The 24,560-nt window shown below is 51.8% G+C and overlaps 1 protein-coding gene across 6 annotated transcripts in view; it reads left to right on the top strand.

Moving 5' to 3' along the window:
* CHD6 (chromodomain helicase DNA binding protein 6) overlaps positions 1–24,560 on the top strand; it is a 181,725-nt gene that overhangs the window by 71,406 nt on the left and 85,759 nt on the right. For all 6 annotated transcript variants that reach the window (XM_048820466.2, XM_048820470.2, XM_048820465.2 and 3 more), the window contains one exon: positions 13,255–13,736. In XM_048820466.2, coding sequence (XP_048676423.1) covers positions 13,270–13,736 — 467 coding nt within the window. In that variant the 5' untranslated portion in view covers positions 13,255–13,269. The remainder of the gene's footprint in view (positions 1–13,254; positions 13,737–24,560) is intronic.

The raw sequence follows: 24,560 nt of genomic DNA, 5'->3' as shown, positions 1-24,560 counted from the left end.
CTGCAGGGATTGAACCCTTGACGTCTGGATCTAAATGCGTGTGTATCTGCCACCTGAGCAAAAGGAGGTTTATAAACCATTCCATGTAATCTGACCACTAGAGGGAGATGGGAGAGCTGCACTGTCTCGGCCTCCAAGGTTTGGTCTGCTTGGTTACTAGCTGCATCTGACACCTGCCTCTGTTGCTGTGCAGAGGACTGGCTTTACCATGGCGCTCACAGCATGGGCACGGGAGGGGCACTGCCATCATGAGGGGTCCTAAGCTTGTTGTGTTTAGGGCCTGTGGTCCAAATTTATCCTGGCTGTAACCCCATTGGCTTCCATAAGGTGTCCCCCAGGGCCAACTCTGAGCCTGTGGTTTTGTCACTGATGTGGGAGGCTGAGATAGCTGCTTGGATGATATCTGATGGGGCTATTGTTTTGAAGGATTGTCCTGTCTGAGGGAAGAGAGAGTAGTGGAATATCACTGTGAGCTGCTTTCGTAATGCTACGAGTAAGTGTTGTTCATGAGGAGCTTCCTGTCAGCTGTGCATCCTGTCTACTTTGCATCCAGCTCATCCTGCTGGCATAGCTCTGCACCCTGGGCTCTGCCCTGGGGCTGAGAACACTTGCCAGAGATCAAGTTCTATGGAGATGGGCTTTCAACCTAGTTGCTGGCAGATCTTACTTTTCACAGTCTAGCTCTGGCTGAGGATATTGTCTTTTCCTGATACAGAGGGATTGCAGAGAGAACACACGAATGGGAAAGCCTCCCCTTCCTCCCTCTCCCCCCCCCCCCCCCCCCCCAGGCTCCACTGGAGCTGGGATTCTTCCTCAATCCTTGCTACATAACACAGCTTTGTGCTGAGTGATTGACTCCGCTTCATAGTTTGTGAAATGCTTTGGGATGAAGGTGTGAAATAAATGTAAGTTATTAATCAAATCCCCCACATAATCTAGGGAACTCACTGCCACAAGAGATGCCTGAGGCTGAGAGACTGGGGGATTCAAAAAAGGAATCACTATGTGTATGGAGAATGGAAACATCTCCAGTTACATCAGTGTTCCCAGATCAAAACTACATTGAGGTGGAGATAAGGTTGAAAGCACATGTTGGCAGTGTAGGGTAAAAATGTTACATGGATTTTGTAATTATCCAAAACCAAATGTTGTAAACTCAGAAAATTCAGAGTCAAGCTTAAACTTTAAAAGCAATCCAAACATGTTAGGTTAAGGCAGGGGTGGGCAAACTTTTTGACCCGCGGGCCACATCTGGGTAAGGAAATTGTATGGCGGGCCATGAATACTCATGAAATTAGGGGTTGGGGTGTAGGGGAGGGTGAGGGCTCCGGCTGAGGGTGTGGGCTCTGGGGTGGGGGCAGAAATGTGGAGTTCAGGGTGCTGAGAGGAGGCTCCGGGCTGGGGCAGGAGGTTGGGGTGTGGCTCTGGCGGGGTGTGTGGACTCTGGGTGGGGCTGGGGATGAAGAGTTGGGGGTGCAGGAGAGTGCTCTGGGCTGGGACTGAGGGGTTTGGAGGGTGGGAGGGGGATCAGGGCTGGGACAGGGGTTTGGGGCACGGGAGGGGGTCAGTGGTGTGGACTCCGGGCGGTGCTTACCTTAAGCAGCTCCCAGAAGCAGCGGCATGTCCCCCTGCCGGCTCCTACGTGGAGGCGCGGCCAGGCAGCTCTGCACGCTGCCCCGTTTGCAGGTGCTGCCCTTGCAGCTCCCATTGGCTGCAGTTCCCAGCCCGTGGGAGCTGCGGAGTAAGTGCTTGGGGCGGAGGCAGCATTCGGAGCTCCCTGGCTGCCCCTATGTGTAGGAGCCAGAGGTGGGACATGCCGCTGCTTCTAGGAGCCACATGGACAGGCCTGACCCCGCTCCCTGGCTGGAGCACCAGAGCTGGGAAAGCCCTGGACCCTACTCCCCAGCAGGAGCTTGAGGGCCGGATTAAAATGTCTGAAGGGCCGGATGCGGCCCCCGGGCAGTAGTTTGCCCACCCCTGGGTTAAGGAAATGCACAGTTAGGGCAACTCAGTCAGCCTCACCTCTGCCCTCTAGTGATGCCATGCAGTTATCTTCGATTGATCCCTAGGAGTGTTTGTAATCCCAGATTAGAATAATTGGATCTTTAAAGACATAGTAGATTATTTTTATGCCTTTTTTCTCCTGGTGGTGCTACCGTGCAGGACAAGATTTTCTGCACCAGCCTCCACTAAAGGATAAATTTTCAGTTATGAAAAATAATTACAAAAATGACCATTAATCCTGAATTATTTCTTCACACATAACCAGTGCTCAGGATTTAAGTGAGTTTTAATTTGGTGGAAAGTTTGAAGAGTCTGTATTATTCCATTATTAAGATCATTCTGAGAGAGGGGAGTAGAGAAGGGCTGACACGAGGGGCTAAATTTCTTAAAGACCTATTTTCAAATCAATTTGAGCTAACAAACCAACTGATTCACTCATAAATTCTCAGAGAATGAATTCTGTACCAAAGTGTAAGTGCTGGAATTTGGGAGGGCATGCACATTCTTCATGCATAATGAAGTGGTGGAAGCCCTGGTTCAACTGCAAAACTTAGCTCAGCCTTAACCATGACATCATGACTGGTGCCTCCATGATGATAAAATGAGACAGGATACCAACTCCATTGCTCAGGACACATGCTAGGAAGAAGCTTCCCCGTACCTGTCCACACAAGGTATCTTTCACCTTCTCCTGCAGTAGCTGGCATTGACTGCTCTGAGAGACATGGTCTAGAAGGACCCACTGGGCTCATAATTCTTCTGTTCCTGTCTGCCCTCCAGCTGAAATCTTCTGCCTGGCTTACGGCTCCTAAAGCTCTCATCAGCACAGTGAAGAGAACAATGTAAGCTGGGAAACCTTGGCTTGGTGATCCTCTCCTGGGGGTATTGCTGTGAGGGCAGGTGATGCAACTGGTGAGTTTGGACACGGGTGGGAGGCTCCAGCCTATCATGTGCTTGGGTTTCCTTGCCAGTGTGGTAAGTGCTCAAAGCAGCTGTGCCAGCAAAGCTGGGAATGTGACACCAGCCTATGCAAGATGTTCCCTGTCAGTCTCATTACATGGGTCACTCGCTTCATTGTTACTGTGGAAGGGAGGCAGGAGTTTCCTCTGTAGCTGAGATGGCAGCTAATGAATCTAAGCTGTGCTCTGGGAGAAGTGCTGCAGGGTGGCCACTGGCTTGTGTGCGGCTGTGGAGGGCTCTATAGCTCATGGAGGTCGGCATGTGGAGTGACAGTGGTTAAATCGCAGATTAATTCTCAGTAATTTTTAAACCCATTTACACCAGGACAGAGGGCGCCATGGACGCTCTGTTTCTGGGTTAACCAGGCTAATTTCCAATGAGCTTAGGTCTGTTGGAGACTGCTTTGAATGGAAATCGGAGCTTCCATGAAGGTTTGTACTGGTTGAAATAAGTAGGTTGGAAATCAGACTTTTAGCTAACCTAGTGTGATTCTGCATACAAAGGCCCTGGTTCTTGGGAGCTGCATTATCACCATAAAGGCCTTTTCTATCGGAGCAAATCCAGGCAGAAGATTTGGCCTTCAGGAATGTCCTGGAGCAGTGGGGAGGTAGCTCTCTGGCTTCTCATGGTTACTGTCTCGAGGAATGCTGCTCTCCCTGGCCATCCCTCTGTGAACAGTGGGGTGATGTCTCTGGCCAGCCCAGCCCCTGGTCTCCCGTGCCTTTTCCTGTGGCCGGGCCAGGGCTGGAAATAGCTCTCTGGAAATGTTCTTGCAGATGCTTCTGGTGGGCACTAGTGCTGTCACAAAGCCCATCCTGGCTTGTCAGGCCCTGCCATTTACCCAGCTGGTAAATGTTCTAAACTCAGTCTGATCCTGTTTTGCACCACAAAACCAATGATATACCTGAGCTACATTGATATTTCCATCCTCTGGATAGATGACCTAAACTCTCTCATAGATTTCCACCACAACTTCAACAACCACCACCCATCCATCAAACTCTCTAGAACACTCTCACACCAGTATCAACTTCCTGAACACATGGATTAGCTTCAACAATAGAAGCCTCCAAACAGCTATATACAAGAAAGCCAGTGATCACCACATCTACCTCCACAGATCCAGCAACCACCCCATACACACCAAAAAATCAGTTATCTACAGCCAGGCATTCAAATACCACAGAATTTCTTTGGTGAGAAAGTTAGGGAGACACAACTAAACACACTTAAAATCACCTTCACTGAACACGGACATTCCACCAGAGAAGTACATCATATCATGGAACGGGCCACCCAAATACCCTAGGAGAACCTGCTTCAATACAGGAGACACCCTCTCCCCACCCCCCCACACACAGACTGCACACCCCTAGCTATCATCTGTCAACCCACGCTGGATCCCATATGGGGGATCATCAAATAATAATAACCCTTATTGGATGAACGCCACATCAGAAAGAAATCTTTCCCCAAACCCCTCTTCTGGCCTTCAAACTAACCTCCCACGCAAAGCACTAGACCTACCATAGCAATAGATGCAAAACCTGGAGCCATATCTCCTCTATTACGATAACCAGTACTCCCTACAACACGTGTTGTGCCTCATTCAGCGCATCACGTGCCCCAATAACGAATGTGTGTGTGAAACCAGACAACCACAATGCTTTCGAATGAACTCACTGTTCAGAAAAACAATCAGACAAAACTGCTGTATCTCCTGTGAGCGAACACTTTTCTCAGAGCGCGTTCGCTCCATATCTGATCTTTCAGTCTGTGTCCTTAAAGGAAACCTGCACAACACCTTCAAAAGATGTGCCTGGGAGCTTAAATCCATAACGTATAGGGTTGACCTGCTGGCCACTTTGCTTCCCGGACTCTGCTAGACACCAAAAGCCAAAGGGTTTAGCAGGAACACTGGTTTTATGGCTCGTAGGATTTGTAACGTCTCACACTGTCAGCTACACTTAATTGCCCTCTTGAAACCCTTTGTATGTAACAATCTAGCCTCCAGTTGCCTGCTTTGTTTTAAGGGACTTCCCCCCATGCATTTACCTCTTCTGCTTAATCCCAGCTTGCATTTAGCTCAGACCCTGCTTCCTTCCCCAGATCTGAGGAAGAGCTCTGTATAGCTCGAAAGCTTGCACCTTCCACCACAAGAAGTTGGTCCAATAAAAGATATGACCTCACCTACCTTGTGTCTCTGCTGTTTTACTAGCAGTTGTGTGAGTTAGCCCATCACAGTGAGGAAGGGACTGATTGTCTGATTTAGACTGGTGTCTCTAATGCCTTTTCATGCTGGGCCAGGGATTTAAATGGCTCTCTGGCAACATTCTTGCAGATGACTAGAGAGCCAGTGCTCTGCAAAGATCAGCTTGTGTAATGTGCTCCCTTCAGTTAATAGGGCCAGGCAGCTGCATGCAAACTTGTGCAGTGTTTCAAGACCTGGACTGGTTGGGTGAGGTCTGGATCTGAAGACACAGTCAAAGACCCCTGACACTTCCACAGATGGAAAAAGGCACTTCTGGTAGAGCTCCCACCTACAAGCCCAGCAGCAGTTGGGGCTCCAGGAACAGCCTCACCTTATGAACCTCTTGGCTAGGTGCTGGATCAGGTCCATCACTAGTAAGGCAGGAGCTCTTCCCCATGTAAGCACAGGATCCTTCCGCTGCCTCCTTGGCATCGCTTCGGACTAGTCGAGTCACAGCCCAGCTCTGTGCCTGGTTGGGCTAATGGAGAGGAAACAAAGGCCTTGTCCACACTTCAAAGTTTTGGCTCACTCGCAAAGGTGTTTTGGTGCATAACTCCCATGGAAATGAAAGGGAGCTAGACACCTAAATACCTTTGTGGATCTGGGCTTTGCTGTTCTACCTGTGCCAGCAAAGTGACAGTTGCTAGTGTAGATGCAGTTATACTAGTATGAGTGTGCTTAGACGGGTTCAGCTTATTCCAGTTGGTGGAGCAACATGAGCTGTCCTGCTTCAGGCCATGTCTACACTAGCGAGCTTACAGCTGTGCTGCTGTAAGATCTCTCATGTAGCCGCTCTGTGCTGATGGGAGGGAGCTCTCCAGCTGACATAATTAAACCACCCCAATGAGGGTAGCTTTCCCACTGACATAGTGCTGTGGACACTACCACTTATGCTGATGTAGCTTATGTCACTCAGGGGTGTGTGTCCCCCCAAGCAACAAGCGTTTTGCCATCATAAGTGGGAGTGTAGAAATGGCCAAAGTGCCTTGTGCCAACATAAGTGCATCTGCTCTAGGGTGTTACAGGTATGGCTGTGGCAGTAAGGAATCACAACCCTCAACACCAGGTGTGCTGGTGACATGTTTTAAGTGTAAAGCAGATCTCAGAGATGCACAGTGTACATGGCTGATGGCTCCACAGCCAAACCCTCTAGGGCCAGGGAGTAGGAGCAGTGTCAGAGGACAGCCTCGCTGCACTGCACAGGGAGAGGCCTGGGCACACAAGGGGCTACCCAGTGCTACTCAGAGAGTGCTGCCCAGCTGAGTGCGACAGCTTAACTGGTGGGCAGCAGCACATATACCTGCCCTGGCTGTAAAGAGTTAATAAGAGGGGTTTGTTTGATACCAAGAGAAGTGGCCTAACAATGGGGAAACAATGAACACATGGGCATTTGGGGCAAACCTCCAGCCTTTCCTACAGAGGGAAGGAGCACTGGGGCAAGGGCTTGGAGGAACACGAGCATGAGCATGTTGGCTTATAGAGAAGAGGGGGAGCGAAGGGTATGAGGGCGAAGCAGGAACGTCAGCCAATGAAGAGCTAGGTCTTGAGGTATTACTGGGGCCCACATCAGGCTGTACTGGGCTCTACGGGTGGCTGGGGGATGTGCTGGCTGGGTTAGGGTGTGCAAAGAGGCATTGCCTGAGTTGGAGTTGGATGGAGTTGGGACCTGCAAGGTCAGAACTGGGATCCAATGGCCTGGTGCTGGATGCCCTTTCCCAAGCACATATCATAGGGCACCCCTTGTGGCCTGAGGTAGCTTTACAGGCTGCCTGCCTCAGTTTCCCCTTTCAAAGGGCTCCTTAAATAAATTCTACACCCAGGCTTTCTGTCCAGTACCACCCCTTCTTGGGGTCTAGTTTTATTAACAAATGTTCAAACTACAGTCAACTCCAGTCCATCCATTTCCCCTCTTATCAGGTCACTGCCAGGCCTTCCCTGCCTGAGTCTCACTCTCCAGACCCAGGTTCCTGTGATGAAGTCACTCCTAGCAGCCTCTGTACTCCATTTTGCTTCCCCGAGCTTCCTCCTCTGTAGCTTCCTGCTGCTCTTTGTAGGGGACCCACTGATCTCTCTCAGCTGTGCCCCTCAGTAACCAGGATTGGTTGACCCCAGGCTTCCTGCCCTTAAGGGGCAAGCCACCAGTTACACAGCCCCCCCCCCCCCCATTCTGCCAGCCTGCTGCTTGGCCTGACAGTGACTCACTGAGATGCTGGGCTGAGTTAGAGTCTGTTTGTGTAGGGTGGTGGGTGGCTGCTCTCAAACACCTGGCACTAAAACAGACTATGGCCTCCTTTAGTGTCACCAGGAACCTGCAGAGCAGCATGGCCCGCAAGGGACCCTACCTTTATGTGCTCTCCCCTTCAGAACTGCAGCCGGTAATGCCTGCTCAGACACTTCCCGGGGGCACTGGCTGCAGGGGGAAGGTCTAAGAGGAGAAAGAAGGGGCTTTTCTAGCACTTTACTTTCCCTTCTTGCTTTCTTATAACCCCTTGGGAAGCTTCTTGAAGTTTTCTTACACCACTGGTTTGTTGATGTACTGTCTGTCATGAGCTCTGGGCTGTGCTCCCTGGTTTGTTATTGTAGGGTTCCTTGTGGGTGCTGGGCTATGTACACAGGTTTGTTATTGTAGGATCTCTCATAGGCACTGGGTTATGCACTCTGGTTTGTTATTGTAGGGTCCCTTGCAGATGCTGGGCTGGTTTGTTGCTGTAGGGTTCTTCTTGAGCGCTGGGCTGCATGTGCTAGTTTGTTGTTGTAGGCTCTCTCATGGGCACTGGACTGTGCACTCTTGTTTGTTATTGTAGGGTCCCTCGTGGTGATGGGGCTGTGTGTGCTGGCTTGTGTTTGCAAGTGGTCACTGAAGCACCCTTTCAAACTGATCTAAGGAACGCCATGGACTCTGCAAATGCGCAAAGCAAACTGCATGATATAGATCCTTTGTGAGGCCTTGAAATGTGACTCTTCTGTGTGTATGGAGGACCTTGTTGGGCAGCGGATGTGCTGACTGGCTGCGCTTGGTTAACGTCCAATGTGGGGACCCCACTCTGGAATTCACAGGCCTCCAGAGCACAAGCAGAGCCCTGCCCAGTGGCTTGTGTTGTGGTACTTTGGACCAGTAGCCACAGGTCACTGAACCATTCTGTGAGGCATGGGGGCGACAGAGCTGGGGACTGAGCCACTTGTTCAATGTGTGGCCATTGTTGGAAGTACCAATTTAAATGTGGAAGTAGGAGCCAACTCTGAGTGCCCTCTTCTGACCAATTTGACTTACATCCATAGCATGCCCAGATGTGTGCAGAACTGCAATAACTATGGCAAGGCAGGAGCGTTGTCCTTGGAGGAGTTGCACATTCCTGCATGGCCCTGCAGGGTTTCTGTCTGGGGATGATTTTATGATCAGAGAGCATCTGCTTTGGGCTTTCAGTGTTGGGACTCAGGCTGCCACCAAGAGACAGACACGTTCTGCTCAGCCACAGACTTCCCAGCATGTGGCTCTTGCAGAGCATCTGAGGAGTGGTGCCACGCAGAAGCGCTGTATGGTGCTGCTTATATGAAAGGAGCCGTGGGGAAGTGCATGATGATGTTGAAAATCTCTTCATGTTAAGGCAGATATTGGGGGAGGTGGTGGGAAAAGCAGCAAAGGTGCCTTTAGGGAGGAGTCACCATCTTCCACATAGCACCATCTTCCACACCCACCATGGCTCAGCCTCTGACCCATTGGCTGAGAGACTGACCCATTCCAGGTGGCCGGGGGATGATGGTGCTGATCTTCCATCTCCAGGTCCTGATGTGGTGTCCCATCCGCTCCCACACATACTGAGAGGGGGCTGGCATGTCCCATTATGGGAACAGCACCTGAGGTGCTGCCTACAGGCCCCCTGGGTAGGGAGATCCCTGCAGCTGGGGATGTCAGCCTGTAGTAGTGTGTGGTATGCCCTGAGTCCCAAAGCCATGGGATACATTTGGAAAGGACAAGCCATTACCCTGCTGCTATAGGATGCTGGAGTTCTGCTTTCCATCTGGTAATTGCGCTCAGTTGCTCCTTAGCAAGGAAGTGAAGGGAGATTTGGCCTCTTGGGAGGGCTGTCGGCTTTGTAGCTACTTCAGTAAATCATTCTAGTTGATCCCTGACTCAAGCATCTTGGAAGATCCAAGATGTTCTCAGGAAGGTGGGGCGGGGGCAGATTTTAGTACCTGGCAGCTGGGGTCAGAGTCAGATTCTTCAGATCTGCTCTTCTCCCTTGGTGAATAAAGCTCCCCATGGTCAGTAACTTGGGGTTGCAGTGCCCAGGTTTCATGTGGAGGCCGAGTTGCAGTAAGATCTGTCGCTGAAGCCAGTGTGGGTAGGACCGGGGCAGCACCCTGGTTGAGTATGTTACGTTTAACCTAGACATAAGTGAACATTAGTTGGTTGGTTGCATTCTGGTTTGTCTTCATCCATATCCTAAATCTCCTGCATTGGTTAGCACGGTAGCCATGGAACAGTCTGTGATGCTGTGCGCTGGGTGCGCTGCACAGCTGTGTGGAGGTCCAGGACTAGAACAGCAGGGTCTGCTGTAGTGATTGCAGGGGTGCCAAAACAAGCAGCATGCTGTAGCCACTCCTGAATATCCCTGGATATACAGAGAATCCATCTGTCAGGGTCTTTCAGGAATGTTAGGAATCGTTCCTCTTTCTGATAACATTTCACTCCCTACTTGTGTGTAAATACAGATTAGAAATCAGAAATTCCCAGAGCAACCTGCACTTGGACCAGAGCAAATAGGAACTCAGCCTTTCAGTACATAGGAGCATAAACAGTTACATGCTTGTCCTATGGTTATAGATTTTCCAAAGAATTCTACCCGCTTGATGATTCCTAAAATCAAAGCTTTGTTTGCAGGCAGGTCAGGTTTCCTTCAGCCCTTGTAAATCAAGGAAGTGCCAAGTGAAAGGAAAAGTCTCCAGTGTCCCCTGGCACCTGGACATCCCATTGCACAGTGGCAGGGACACACTGCACTCCCAGGGAGAGCACTTCTACTCACCCAATGTGCATCTGCAAGGCAAACTCTGAACTCCAACCTCAGCAGCAGGCATTACAGAGATGCTGGCCATGGCTCTAGAGTTGAGTTTTCCCCCTAAAGCAAGGATTCCACTTCTTTGCCACTTTTTCAGCGGAAATTAGTGGCACTTAGTCACTTTTGCATCATTAATACCAAATATTCATTTAGCTATTTAGTTATTTTGCATATTGCAAATAATTTGCATATACAGTCCAATGGTTAAAAAATGGAATGTGGCTTTAGTGCTGGTGAAGGCATCGGCCTGAGAACCCAAGTGAATGGAGGTCCCTTATTTATCTACAGGGCAGCAGCAGGACACACTTCTCCAACACACCGCTCTGCCTGCCTCAACCCTGGGTCATCAGAGGGCTGCCAGTTAGTGCCAAGCATGCAGGGGAGTGTGTAATGTGGGACCTGGAACTGAGACCCACCAAACTCTTCAGTCCCAACTGAGCGGGGCTAGATTCTAGCTGGTGCTATATGGGGAAAGGCTGTGTAACCCATCATCTATGTCCTGAGGTACTGGATCCTGCAGCAAGTGTTGACATCAGAAGGGGTCTCAGAGAGAGATTATGGAGGGGCTGGTCCCTACTCCAAAGCTAAATTGGGATTTGCTGATTTGGTATGTATGAAAAATACACTGTATCCTCCCCCAAACTACGGCCCTGTGGTTTAGGAACAGAAGGAAGCTTCTGAGAATTTCCAATTCATTAATAGATTTGAATTCAAGTTTTGTTATTCAGAATTATCTCAATAACGGACTAATGCAGGCTCGTTGGCACTCACTGAAAGCTTGTGCGCAGTCTGCACCTGCAGACCTTTTTGGATTATTGATCACTTTTATTCCCCTTCCCATAGCTTGGGCACTTGGAAAGTCCTATATGTCTGTGGGTGTTCAGCAGCCATGGTATCTGGATGTTGCAGGCTGTTCTGGGTATTACAGGGCAGTGGTGTGAGCCCCCTGAGCCCTGCTCTCAGCCAGGCTACTCACTGGGCCAGCACTTCACTCCACAGCTGGGGCCAACACCCCTTACTGTGGGCCCAGAAGCAATGAGTCCATGGTCCCTTGATGCTGAGGGGTGGGAGTCTCCTGTGGCCTCTCTCCCCCAGTTGCTGATCATTCATTCCTGTGGCCTCCCAAGTCTCTGATCCTGGGAAGCTGCAGTTGCCCATGGTGCTTGCTCTGCCTGTCTCGACATGTGCCAGTGAGAGAGGGGCTGCAGGAGGCAACCTCTTCACAGGTGTGGCAGGATCGGGCAGGAGATCTGTCTAGGAAAGGAAGCATGCTCCTTCTCATTACTTCTTGCACCACCCATCCCCTTTGGTCTCTCTTGTGGAGAGTGTCAGCAGGCAGTGGGGGCTGTCCAGTCCCTAGCAGTGCAGGGAGAGCCAGTGATCTGTATATGCTGTGCTAGCCCTGAAATTTTTCATCTTTTCATTCCCTTTCACACTGGGATGGCCAGGCTGAAAGCATCCAGATCGAAAGGCAACACTGCTCCCTGCTTTCTCACAGGCTCGCGAGACTGGGACGCTGAAAAGGAAACAGGGCCACCCCTTTCCCCATGCTCATTATAATTTCACCCTGTTCATTATTTGCAAAGAAAGAGTCATGTTTCTGGCTGGCTTGTGAGCGTCCCTCGGTCACTGTCTATCTCTGGCAGCTTTACTGAGGAACATTTCCTATGATACATCCTGTCCTGGTTTGAAACACCACATGGAGCTTAGGGTCCCCCATGAGTGCTCGGCACAGCCCCAATCCTAGCAAGAGTCCTACCAAACAGTCCTCTCTTCAGGGGAAAGTAAACCCTATTACGCCAGGGTGCCCTAGTCTAGCCCCGGAGCTCTCTGGTCACTTTATTGCTCCCCTTATTGTGGCCTGTTTTGCCAGCTTTGGAGGTTGTTGGGCTGGTTTTACCCTGTCTGCTTGTGTCTCGGAGCCATGGGAGAAGGGGATTGAATTCTTTCAGTGGTTAGTGCTGAAGAAATTGCAAAAATAAACAAACACCAGAAGCAGGGCGAAGCAGAGAATATTCCAGACTGCTTAAAGTTTGCACAGCCCCTGGTGTCAGGAGTGGCCTGGGTATGTCTGATTCTTTAGAAGGAAGCACCAGTGACCCTGTGATCACACTGCCCAGCACTGTATCTGACTGGGCAGCTGCCTCCTGTCTGCATGCTGAATGAAAAACACTGCACACTCCTCAAGGGTAACCATTTGGGGTTTTCCTATGCCCCCTCTAGGCCAGCGAGGCAGCTGTAAAGAGATTGCAGTGCAGGCTTAAATCCAGGGAACATCCCTGGCTTGGGAACACCTGCCTGGCCGTGGAGCCGGCTCGACCTCACCTCTACAGCAGGTCTGAGTGCACTGGGTGTGTGGAGTCCAGGCAGGAGGTGAGGTGTAGCTAGGGCAACTCCGAAATCTGCAAAGTCCTATGAGGCCGTTGAGGCAGGGATTCTAGGCTCCACAAGTCCCTGAATAGGGGAGGTGCAAACTTCCCCTTCTCTGCCCCGGCGCCATCAGGAAGTGGGTTCTGCTCCCAGGGGGCACTGGATTGGGACCCAGAAGGCCTGCATTCAGCTCCCAGCTCTGCTCCTGACCTTGCTGGGCTCAGCTTCCCCGCTGTCAAAGGGAGGAGTGAGACTTACCCCTTTGTACAGTGCTCTCCGATGGGTTGTTGCGAAACTGTGCACAAGAGGTGATTGTTACTGTTGATTGATAGTTTTATGCCAAGCATCCATCTGCTTAGCAGCATGCACCGCACTGAACGCTGTCCTCATGGAACAGTCTGGCACCATGTAGTCCTTGTGCATGACGCTGCACCAGGGAACCTCGGCAGAACAGTCAGGCTGTGTTGTAAGCATCTTGGCCTGTGCATAACACTGCCCCTAGACTTGTAAAGATCCATAATGTCTGTAGAGTGGCAGGACCCCAGCAGCCCCCACCTGCCATGTCTGCAGGGGCCATTTGCTTAACGCTCCTCCTTTCTGCTCTCTTTGCAGCTGTCTCATTCCCTGATGTCTGGCGCCTCACTCCCTTGCGAGTACAAGCCTCAGGCCCCCTTCGCCAGCAGCGCCGATCAGGAGGACCTGTGTCCCCACGTGAACATTGCAGACTTGGCCAGTCACTACCAGTGCCCAGAGGAGGAGCCTGGCGAGGCTGTACAGAAGAGGACACCATCCCAGAATGGCATGCAGGACAGCGGGGGTGGGGGCACCGGGGTGAAGAAGAAACGGAAGAAAAAGGCCCCAGGGGAGTTGGAAGTGGGGGAGAAAGGAGCTTTGGAGAGAGAGATGAAACCAAAGAGGAAGAGAGAGCCAAAGGAGCCCAAGAAACCCAGGGAGCCCAAGAAACCCAGGGAGCCCAAGCAGAAGGAGGCAGCCAAGAAACCCAGGAAACCCCGGGAGGCCAAAGCCCCCAAGGAGCCTAAAGAAAAAAAGAGCAGCACTGAGCCGGCCCCCAAGGCAAAGCCCAAGAAGGCCAGGTGGGTCTTGTGTGTGCAGTGCTGCGGGGTCCTGCCTGGACCACACTGCAACCAGGCCAGGGCAGAGTGGTAGCTGCTAGGAACAGACCAGGGCCACCTTTCCCTTTAGTCCAGAAGGGCGTTGTGTGGTGGGACTGGGGGGCTCCCTGTATTGGAGGCAGGATGGCCGCTAGCATATTGGAGTGAGCTGTGTGGGCAGCAGCCTTTGGGCACTCCTGTCTGCAGGGCTCTTGCTGAGATTGACGTACAAAGTGTGTGTACACCACTGCAATATCTAGTGGCTGGGCGACACGACGCGCCAGCCGTGTTAGCACCATGCTGTGCAGAATCCTGTGTCCTCCCCTCCCTGGCCCTTGGGCTGGGTGTATTGTCACCTCTTAGGGGCATCAGGTGGGAGTCATTCCGGTATGGGGCAGGTCTGTAATGAGGCACTTACTGAAATGGTGGGGGCACGAGACAGGCCTTCCAGTCTGTTTGACAAGGACTCTGCGGTTCCCATTCCAAGGAAGTTGTAGTGGTGGGTATAGGAGAGTAAATCTGTCCAGAGCATGTCAGTAAATGGGGAAAGCAGACTACATGCACTCCAGCCAGACTCTGGGGTTTGATTAGTACTGGAACCCTTTGCATGAGTGTGGGAATAGCGAGGATGTTAATAAGAGCACTAGGGTGAGGCTCTTCCTCTGGCAGGCCTATCACACGAGGATCTCAAAGCACTTTGTAAACCCTTTCAGCCCTATTGAGGAAGGTAAGTTTTATCCCTGCTTTACGACGAGAACGCTGACCCAGAAAGGAGTGAGAGTTAGAAGCAGAACCCACGAGTCCCGTCTCTGACTTCCCTGCTGTAACCACTAGATCCCATCTCCCTAGAACTAAATTGTAGGTTGCCCTAAGCTCCCAATGGAAAGCATGATCCCCTCTCCCCCTGTTTGCAGTGTAAGAGTCAGCTGAAGGTCCTGTAGCTCTAAGAGGGCCTGTGAATTCTCTTGTGTTGCATAGTGTAACACTGCTGCCTTTGCTTGTCTGTCCTCCCTTTAATTAACGACGTGATGGGCCAGTAGAGGAGCTCCCATTCCTGGGGAAAGCCCATTAACTGGTAATATGCACAGCTGCATTTGATTTACTATCTGTCCAGCTGGCTAAAATAAATGTTTTTGGAGGGTTCCGTAACAAACACACTTATTGATTAGCTTCTGGGTGCTGTGGCATGCTATGCATAATCCATGTGCTGAGTGCATTTCCATGATGTAAGGTTAGTACCTGTGGGAGTGCAGTGCTGGCAAGAGACAAACATCTCTGGGCACTCCCAAACTTTGCCTATGTGAGGGCTGCGTTTGCAACTCAACAGGAGCTGGAGTCACCAACTTTGTGTGAAATGGGGGAGCCGGCAGCTGTCCTGGTCTATGCAGTAGAGCCCTCTGCCCTCATTGTGTGGTGTTCCTCAAGCTCAGTAAATCACTAGCACCTAGGAAAAGCTGCTCTGGCTGCATGGGTCTTCAAGCCAGGGGTGCTCTGGACAAACCAAGAGGCACAAGCAGCGCAGGGACAGGGCCAAGCAAGGCTTGAGGAGGAGTTGAGTGGACAGTGAGAATGAAAGCAGGAGGAGGGAGGGCCAGTGAAGGCTGGGGGAGGGCAGACAGAGATGGCATTGCAATGTAGGCAAGGGTACTGGGCAGAGGCCAGAGCTGGCTATGGAAGTGGGGAGGGGCTCGAAGGTGGGAAGTGACCTGGGCAGAACAGCCAGGAAGGAAGGGCAGCTTAACACCGGTGTTTTGGCTGGGTCAGGGGGCCATGGGTGAGGGGTGGGGGCTGCAGACAAGGGTAAGAGGAGGGGGTGGGACAAAGGGGTAGCAGACAGGTGGGCTGGACAGAGGTGAAGAAGGGAGTCTGTCCCTCCTATGTCAGAGTGAACCAGCAGCTCCATGGTCCCAGTGCTGGGCAGGGTGGGAAGCTAGCATGCCAGGCCCAGGCCAAAGGGAGACAGGCCCCTACCTTCAGCATCTGCCTGGCCCTTCCCACTCTCAGCGGGCTGGTTCCATACCTGCTCCTTGTGCCCTGCAAGGAGAAGACCAGCTCATCTGCCCCCACCCTGCTGGTGGGCGAGATCCTCGCTACGCTGCCTGAAGCCCCAGGCTTAGCACCATGAACGCTCCACTAGGCCATGCTGCTTTTCGTGAACAGCTCCTGCATTCTATTTGCTGCTGGTGCTTGTCCCGGCCCCTCTCCCTGCAGGGTGGGGATCTGAGTTTGGGGCTCATGTTCTCCAGGCTGGCAGCACTGCAGAGGCAGCTTCTTCCAGCCCTGCTGGGGAGGGTGAAGAGCAGGTCGTGATCATTTCTGGTGGCACCTCCATCACACACACATCTCTGGCTAATGAATAATCTACATGGGGAAGGCAGGGCCAACCTGGGCCTGGGATGGAGTAGGTGGTTCCTTACTAGGAGAGGGAGGGCCTGGTCAGGCCAGGCAGCGCTATGCAGCCGTCTCTGGATGTAGATGGTAAGATTGCCATGCACACTCTAAAGACCTGAGCATAGTGGCACAGTCTCCTGTAAATGATTTCTAATCACATGGGTTCATGAATGGAACATTTGTTAATTGTGACACACCAGTCAGTCTGTTGGGTGTGCATTTACGCTGTGCGTTTACACTGTGCAGTTACACTGGCCGTGCATTTTCAGGGCTTTAATTGTATTACAGGTGCGAGGCTAGGCCACTTACGGCCTAAATGTCACATTTGTCTGAATCACTTTTTACAAACCCTGGCCGACCCATGAACCTGGGGGGCACAATCCAACGGATACATCTTGTGTGCAGCAACCCTTCCTCTGCAGCCTGGCAAACATTGTGGTGTGAGCTAGTGTTTGAGAACCTGTGTGGAATTGGCCATAGCCAAAGGGAATCTGACTCATGTTTCATTGGCCCAGCTGAGAGCTACGCACAGCGACAGCTAGCAGCGTGCACAGTGATGTGCGTTCACTTCTGAAAACCTTTTGGCTTATAGTGAGATTCTGTTACCTGTAAGAGGGGAAAGATGTTTGTGTGAGAAGTACATGGTCTTTGAACTGATGCTTTCCAGATGCATGCCTGGAACCAGTGTGTGGCATTGCCTGGTTCACTCCGGATGGGGCCGACTCACCTGCAAAGCATGTGCAGCCAGTGTTTGTGCCCCATTGGTGCTGGGCAGAGGCTTGACAGGTTTGATCAAACTCTGCTGTAGCCATTGAGTATCTTTCTATTGAATTTGCTGGGGGTGGACTGAGTCCTGCTGGACTTTGGGTTGGGGTGAAGCTCTCATAGAGTAAAGGGCCATCATCCTGTCTCACTCCTGTGTGTGAGCCTGCTGTCGGGGGAAAGCAAGAGACTGGAGAGCTGCCCAGCAGACAGGAGAGGAGCTTTGCAGATCACCAGGAACTCCGCCTCTCTTTTTGGGAGCCCAGTCCGGGAACCCTTGAAGTGTCTCCCATTTGGCACCCACAGTTAGTGGCCACTTTTGACACTGTTGCCCTGGGAGTTTGGTCTGTCTGTGTCTCTCTCACCCACTGTACAAAGTGTGTGTGTGTGTGTTGTAAGTTGAATTGGATCCATTCTTGGGTTGAACAAGCTGGTGCCTCCCTCCGCCGGGTCATTACCCTGTCAGGTACTCTTAGCTGTTTGTGTGCCGGTACTGCTGAGTGGCCCCAGGTGAGCTCAAGGCCCCTATGGGCTGGGTAGAGAGAGTCTTTGCTCCAGAGAGCTTACACTCTGAACAGCTGAGGTGGGGAGAGGCTGGCCCAGCGGTTAGGGTACTGCCCTGGGACTGTGAGTCCTGGGTTCAAGTCCCTGCTCTGCCACAAACTGCCTGCTGTGGTGGTTCAGGGCTCCCTGCTCCTGCGTTGGTAGCAGTGCAGGGCTCCCCACTCCCGTGTTGAGGGCGCTGCGGGGGCGCAGGACTCTCCTCACTTGTGTTGGGGGTGCTGCGGTGGCGCAGGGCTCCTGCTTGTTGCTCATGGCCTGGTTCACAATGAGGGGCAGCACTTCTTCCCACTGCCTGTTTCAGATGCAGTATGTTGCTCTGGCACAGGGGTGCTGGGGAGGCTGTGCCAGCTGCATCCCTCTCTTGCAGAGAGAGCTGGACAGTGACTTCCAGGGGGAGCTAGAGTTCTGCAGAGAGTGCAGATGAACAGAGAGAATATCTTCTGCCAGGCTTTGGGCTGTCATCCCCCACCCATTGTGTGCTCCCCGAGCCTGCCTCCCTCTCTGAAGTGGTGCGTTACTGACGGGGACTGTGGCAGGGCTGCAGATAGGATTCCACCGTTTGCCCCAGGGTAATGTGAGTTCCTGGCAAAGGATGATGTTTTGGCTAAAGCATGGGACAGGGAATCCAAAACGTGGATTCTACTGCTGACTCTGCCACTGACATGCTGTGCAAGTCCGGGGCAGTCAGTTCAGCTCTCCTTACCTCTGTGAGCGAGGGATACTACCCCCAGTGCGTGTTGTTAGGAAACGGGCAGGTCCCACACTTAGAATGGGAAGATGTGGCAAACACTGCACTAAGTGTTGTCCTGCAGGCTGCGAGTGTCCCAGTGTAGTGGTGTCCCTGGCATCAAGCAGGCATTTTATGAGGATCAGTTCATTAATGTCTGAAAGGAGCTTTGAGCTCTCCAGGTGGGAGGTGTGAGAGGAGGTGATGGTCCTCTCCTCCTAAACCTGGGGTCTCCTCTTGCCAGTTGGCTGCAGGGCCTGGTTACATCATCATCTCTTTAGCAGGCACCAGGATTATAGACGTCTTTCCCCAATCTCTTTGCCAAGCACTTCAGTTTGGTACCATTAGAAACGAGAGGGCTCTGTCTCAGAGAGCCCAATGCGAACTAGCAGTATTACTGGCTCAGGGAAGACTCACAACTCCTTCCACTTTGCCCACACAGAGCTGACAGACTGGGGTATCAGAACCAACGTGGGGAAAGACATGAGATAACTGATCAGATTTCTCATGTTCATTTTCTTCTGCAGAGGACTGAACTGTTTCAAATAGAGCTTCCAGAGGAGCAGTCCATGGGGCATGTGGGTCAGGAAGCCAGGGTTGCACTTTGCACTCTGAGATCTGCAATAACTGTACTTCGAAGCATCTTCAGCCTGTGGATCTCAGAGGTGGGAAAGTGATAGTCCCTCTTGTATTCTACTGAGGGTTCTGTGCATGTGCCTGGAGCTGGCGCTGTTGGTTCACGCATACCCCGTTGATTCGCCTCATGGTTACAACTGAGGGCCGATAAAGGGCCGGACAGACCGACCGCGCACTCAGTTCCTTCTCACCGCCACATGGTCGGAGTTGAAGCCTCTTTGTTTCTCTTGTGACGTATTTCTGCAAACTGAGAAAAAAGACTCTTATTCTTGTACATAGTTAATAGTTTTGTTATTTTTATAGTTTCAGTGGTAGTTCTTTGGATATTAAGGACTGGGGATGCCGTTTTCACTGTTAGTCCCATTCTCTCCCATCTTTCCCCTCAGTCTTCCCAACACCCAGGCATGGGTACTGGAGTATGGTGAAGACACCAGGGTTCAAGATCTGCGCTTCCTGCCATTGCTCATTCTCGGTCAGTGACAAGTACCAATGCCGCCCTTGTGCCTCCCCCAAGCAATAAGTTGCATCCAAGCAATAAGTTGCATTATCTGTCTCTCCTTCCCTGCACGTATGCGGAAAGGCTGGGCTCTTCACTTCAAGAAGCACCTCATGGAAGTCACCATGAGGCTGCAGTCAGATCCAGGCCATGGAACGTCCGTATACGTTGGACTGAGCAAGCTAAGAGCATGTCTCCTACCACAGACCTCCAGTCCAGTTCCACCAGTACCAGCGCTATGGACCCATGTTGGGGCCTACCCATGAGGCAAGGAAGCCTGCACGTAAGCATGGCAGTAAGTCTTCCTCCATGTCCAAGAAGAACACTACCCAATCTATGAGTTCTGTCCACAGAGAAGCAGCACGTTCCAAGGCGCACAAGCACGATAAGAAGACGCACAGACCATTGTATCTGTCGGCCCTGTCCACTGAAACTCATACTTCTTCCAGATTGGCACTGCCAAGGTCCAGGAAACCTCTGGATCCATAGCAGTCCTCCGCTCCAGCTCTGGTTCCAGCTGAAGAGCGATTGCCACTGATCTGGGGAGACTTGGGTCAGCCTCTGGAGCCGCATGAGCTGTTTTCTTTTGCTGAGGAGAGGTCTTCTTGCCCTCTGGCACTGTCGCCTCCTCAGAGAGTGCACTTCTCAGGTTGGACTTGCCTTCTTTGGGCCATGTTCCCGCCTGCTCCCTAGAGCCTTCTACAGTTTCCTCAGTTCTGATGGCACCACCATTTGAACTGGCTTCTGATTTCTTGGATTCGGAAGATTTGTTCAGGGACCAAGGCCGTCCCCTCCCGTACCGCCGGCGTGAGTACTCTTGGCCCTGTCAGCTTCATGGTAGTATCCGCCATTTACCCAGCATTGGTGTCTTTAGTACCCTGCTCTATGGGGCCCTCCTCAACATTCGCAGTCAGATCCACGCCAGGATGGCTGTACTGCGGCTCGTGGCCGCAGTACCCGCTGTTGGAACCTTCCTGCTCCGCCCATGAGGAATCCCCTCTCTCCCCTCTCTGACCATCATCCACCAGGCATTCAGACTCAGTGTTAGGTAATGCACCGCTGAGTTCAACTCCGATGGTACCACTAGATCTGGAGCAGTTCCCCTCTACATCCCTGGATACCACAGTGTCTTCTACTCCTGCCTCGCCCCTGGATGACTTGCAACCATTTCAGGAGCTGCTTTGTAGGGTGGCTGGTGCCCTCAACACCCCACTGGAGGAAGTGCAAGATAAGCAGCACAAACTGCTCAACATCTTAAATTCCTCAGTACCAGCCAGGGTGGCCCTACCAATCAATGAGCTATCATCCTTCAACCAGCTAGGACTATTTGGCACACTCTGGATACCTGCACACCTACCCTCACAGGAGTGGAGAAGAGGTACTAAGTGCCTCTGAGGGGACCTGAGTTTCGCTTCTCCCATCCTCCACCGAACTCTCTTGTGATTCAGGCAGCTACCAAATGGGCTCACCAACAGCATCCGCGTTTCATCCCGGCAGATAAGGAGGGGAAGCACCTGGACCTTTTGGGCCACAAGGTCTTTTCCTCTATCAACCTAGAATTTTGCCTTTTGAACTACTTGACTCTGTTTGCGAAATACAACTTCCTTACCTGCGGGAAACGTATGGATTTCACTGATAAACTGCCCCTGCAGGATCAGGCCCGATTGCAAGCTCTCCTAGAGGAAGGGAAGCTGGTGGCGAGGACAACGCTGCAGGCCGCAGTTGACGCAGCAGACACTTCTTCGCATACGATGGCCAAGGGTATTGTCATGCACAGAGAGTCCTGGTTACATTCCTTCAACTTCCTGAAGGAGATCCAGACCTCCATAGAAGATCTTCCTTTGATGAGTCTCACCTCTTCGATCAGAAGACTGATGACTCTCTTCACTCCCTCAAGAACTCTAGAGCAACCCTCCGGTCTCTGGGTATCTACACACCGCCGCCCAAGCTCAAATTCTACCATCCACCTCCAACCCAGTGGTTCAAAGCTCCCCAGTTTTTCCAAAGATCCTATGAGCCTTCTCGCAAACGGCAGAGGACCCAGCAATCCTATCCTTCCAGTTCATTGTCATCACAACCTCCTGCATCTCACACTCAAACATCTCAGAAGCTCTATTTCTGAGAACACTAAGAGAGCCGCGAACTATTGTGCCTCATGCCATGCTCCTGGCCCACCCGCTTTGGCAGGTGCCTAGCTATCTTCTTGCCAGCTTGAAGTGCAATAACAATGGACAAGTGAATCCTGGATGTCATTCGACATGGCTATACAATTAAGTTCCAAACACTACCTCGTCCATATCCCCAACCCGCGCTTCAGGAATCATTCTCACAACCGTATCCTCACCCTAGAAGTGGACTTCCTACTTCAGATGGGCACGATAGAATCTCTTCCCACAGCCCATCAGAGGGCAGGGTTCTATTCCACTTATTTCCTAGTCCCCAAAAAGACAGGCGGGTGGCGACCGATCCTAGACCTATATCATCTCAACCGTTTAGTATGAAAACCAAAGTTTTGTATGGTCACTCTGGCGGCCATCATTCCTTCCCTAGAAAGAAGTATGTGGTTTATGGTTCTTACTTTCATGTGGACATCCATCCTTTCCCACAGACGATTCCTAAGATTCATGGCAGATCATCATCAATTTCAGTACAGGGTTCTCCTGTTCAGACTCAACACTGCTCCTCATGTATTCAACAAAGTTTTCTCAGTTGTGGCGGCCCACCTCCACTGTGGAAGGATCCTTCTATTCCCTTATTTAGATGATAGGCTGCTGGCGATACGATCAAGAAGGGAAGCTTGAGCTTCGATTTCCATGTTGCTCACACACCTCTCCTCCCTGGGAGTGAGCATAAACATTGAAAAATCAACTTTGGACCCCATGTAATTGCTAGAGTTCATTGGGGCACGTACTGACGTGATCTCGGCTCATGCAGACCTGCTGGAGGACAGGTTCCAGACCCTTCAGGACCTAATTTTCAGGGTGGTGTCCAGTCCATCTATCCCAGCCAGAGCCTGCCTTTCTCTTCTTGGCAACATGTCGGCTTGCACTTGTGTGACTGCATTCGCTCATCTGCGGTTTTGCTGCCTACACCTATGGCTCCAGAGGGTATATTTCCCTACGCACCTGTCCTGGACTTACAGGACTCGTGCTCTCTCTTGGCTCTGTATGGTCCCTGGGAGGAACCCCTTCAGTGTGACAGCCGTTCTCGGGGGTCCACTCTCTCTCAGCGGTTAAGCTGCAGGCCCCTCTGGCTCCTGGAACCGCACCTCTCTGAGCCCTCAGCACGCCTGTCTCTCACCGGGGGTCCCCTCAGGGAGTTCCCTCGCTCTGGACCCCCGGGCCTCCACTCCCAGAGGGAATAATGCAACCCTGATCTTTAGGCTGGAGTGACTCTCAGCCAGCGTAAAACAGAAAGGTTTATTGAGCATTTGAACCTAGCACAGGAAACTCTTCAGGCCCTCAGGCCTAGCATCCCTCAGCACCATATATCTAGGTCTCTCCTGCATCCAGGTGGGCTCTGGCTGCTCCCTTTCTCCACTCCAGCAGCCCCCTCCATCCAGCCAATTATCTGATGTCGTCTCCCCCAACAGCTCCTCCCCTGTCCTTTGTCTTCCGTCCCAGGTAAACAGGTCATTGGGGTCCTCTCCCCTCAACCCTTTGTCCTCCCACGGGCCAGAACCGGCTGACTGCCAAGTTGGGGTGGACCTCTTAGTCACCAGGTCACCAGTTGTTAGGGTACCCCATCTACAGGCTGTTGTCTGGGGGTCCCGGCTGCTAGGCGACGTCACACCTGGTCCTCTGCACCAACAACCCTCTTTCACCACCTTGTTAAACGTGCAGCACACAGGAAAACTGAGGTGCGCACACACTATTCATGGAAAACACTACAAAAATTCCCAACTTCGTCACAGCACCTTTCTATGGATCTTCTCTCCACTTTTCCCCATGAGGTCCTCTTCCTACTCCAGTGGTGGGCAGATCTTGCTCGGGTGTGCACTGGGATACCGTTCCTCCCACCCTCCTCTTCCATGACAATTATCATGGATGCCCTGCTCATTAGATGGGGGGTCCACATGGGCAGGTGCATGACTCAAGGCACTTGGACTGCTTGGGAGTCCCGGATGCACATCAACACCCTGGAACTTAGAGCAGTGAGGAGAGCGTGTTGGGCATTTCTCCCATCCATCCATTCCTGTCATGTCCTCATCATATCGGAAAATACCACTGTCTACTGCATCAACAAGCAAGGGGCACGAGGTCTCCTGTGCTGTGGGCGGAGGCCTTTAGGATTGGTGCATCATCCTCAAGATTCTGTTCTCCGTGGCGAACCTTCCCAGAATTCAAAACATAATCATGGACTCTCTCAGCAGAAGGTTCATGAATGGAAGCTTCACAACACTAGTCACCAGCATTTTCAGCTGCTGAGGAACTCCAATCAGGGACCTCTTCGCCTCCCAGGCCAACAACAAGTGCACCTAATACTGCTCCAGAGGCTGTCTTGGTGTCCTGTCCCAGAGCAATGCTCTAGTCCTTTGCTGGTCTGATCGGTTCAGTTATGCCTTTCCTCCCCTACTGCTCCTACGGTGAGTCCTGCACAAGGTCAGGTGAGAGAGAGAGGCAGTCATTCTGATTGTCCCCTTCTGGCCTTGACAGTTCTGGTTTCTCCTGCTTCTCTGCATGTCAGTGCACTCCCCACTACAGTCTCTCCCGGAACTGGTCATGCAACAGGGCAGATGGATCCGGCACCCCAGAGCTTGGTTTTTGGATGGGCATCTTTATTAAAGTGGGAATGCCTGTCGGCAGTGCAGGGCATTCTCTTGAGCAGCTGGAAGGAGTCCTCGAGGTGCTCCTGTGGGGCCAAGTGGAATATTTCACTTCTTGGTCCCAAAGCTGGAGCCTTGTCCCTGAAAATGTGGACATCTCTCTTATTCTGGACTATTTCCTCTCTCTGAAGGCATCCAGCCACACTCTCAGCTCCATCAAGTGCTACTATCAGTGCCTTCCACCCTCCATTTGAGGGGCACGCTGTCTTTACTCATGTATTGACTTCCAGGTTTTGGAAAGGTCTTCTGTGAACCTACCCTCCTGTTCAGTCCATCACTCCCCAATGGGACCTCAACCTTGTCCTAACGACATTGACAAAGTCACCCTTTGAACCTATGGCCTCATGCTTTCTCTCTTCACTCCATAAAGGTTGCCTTCCTAGTGGCTATCACTTCTGCGAGACA

This window comes from Caretta caretta, chromosome 13 (assembly GCF_965140235.1).
Source record: "Caretta caretta isolate rCarCar2 chromosome 13, rCarCar1.hap1, whole genome shotgun sequence".
Taxonomy (NCBI): domain Eukaryota; kingdom Metazoa; phylum Chordata; order Testudines; family Cheloniidae; genus Caretta; species Caretta caretta.
The sequence above is the reverse complement of the archived record's forward strand: the minus strand, read 5'-3'. Positions and strand labels throughout refer to the sequence as shown.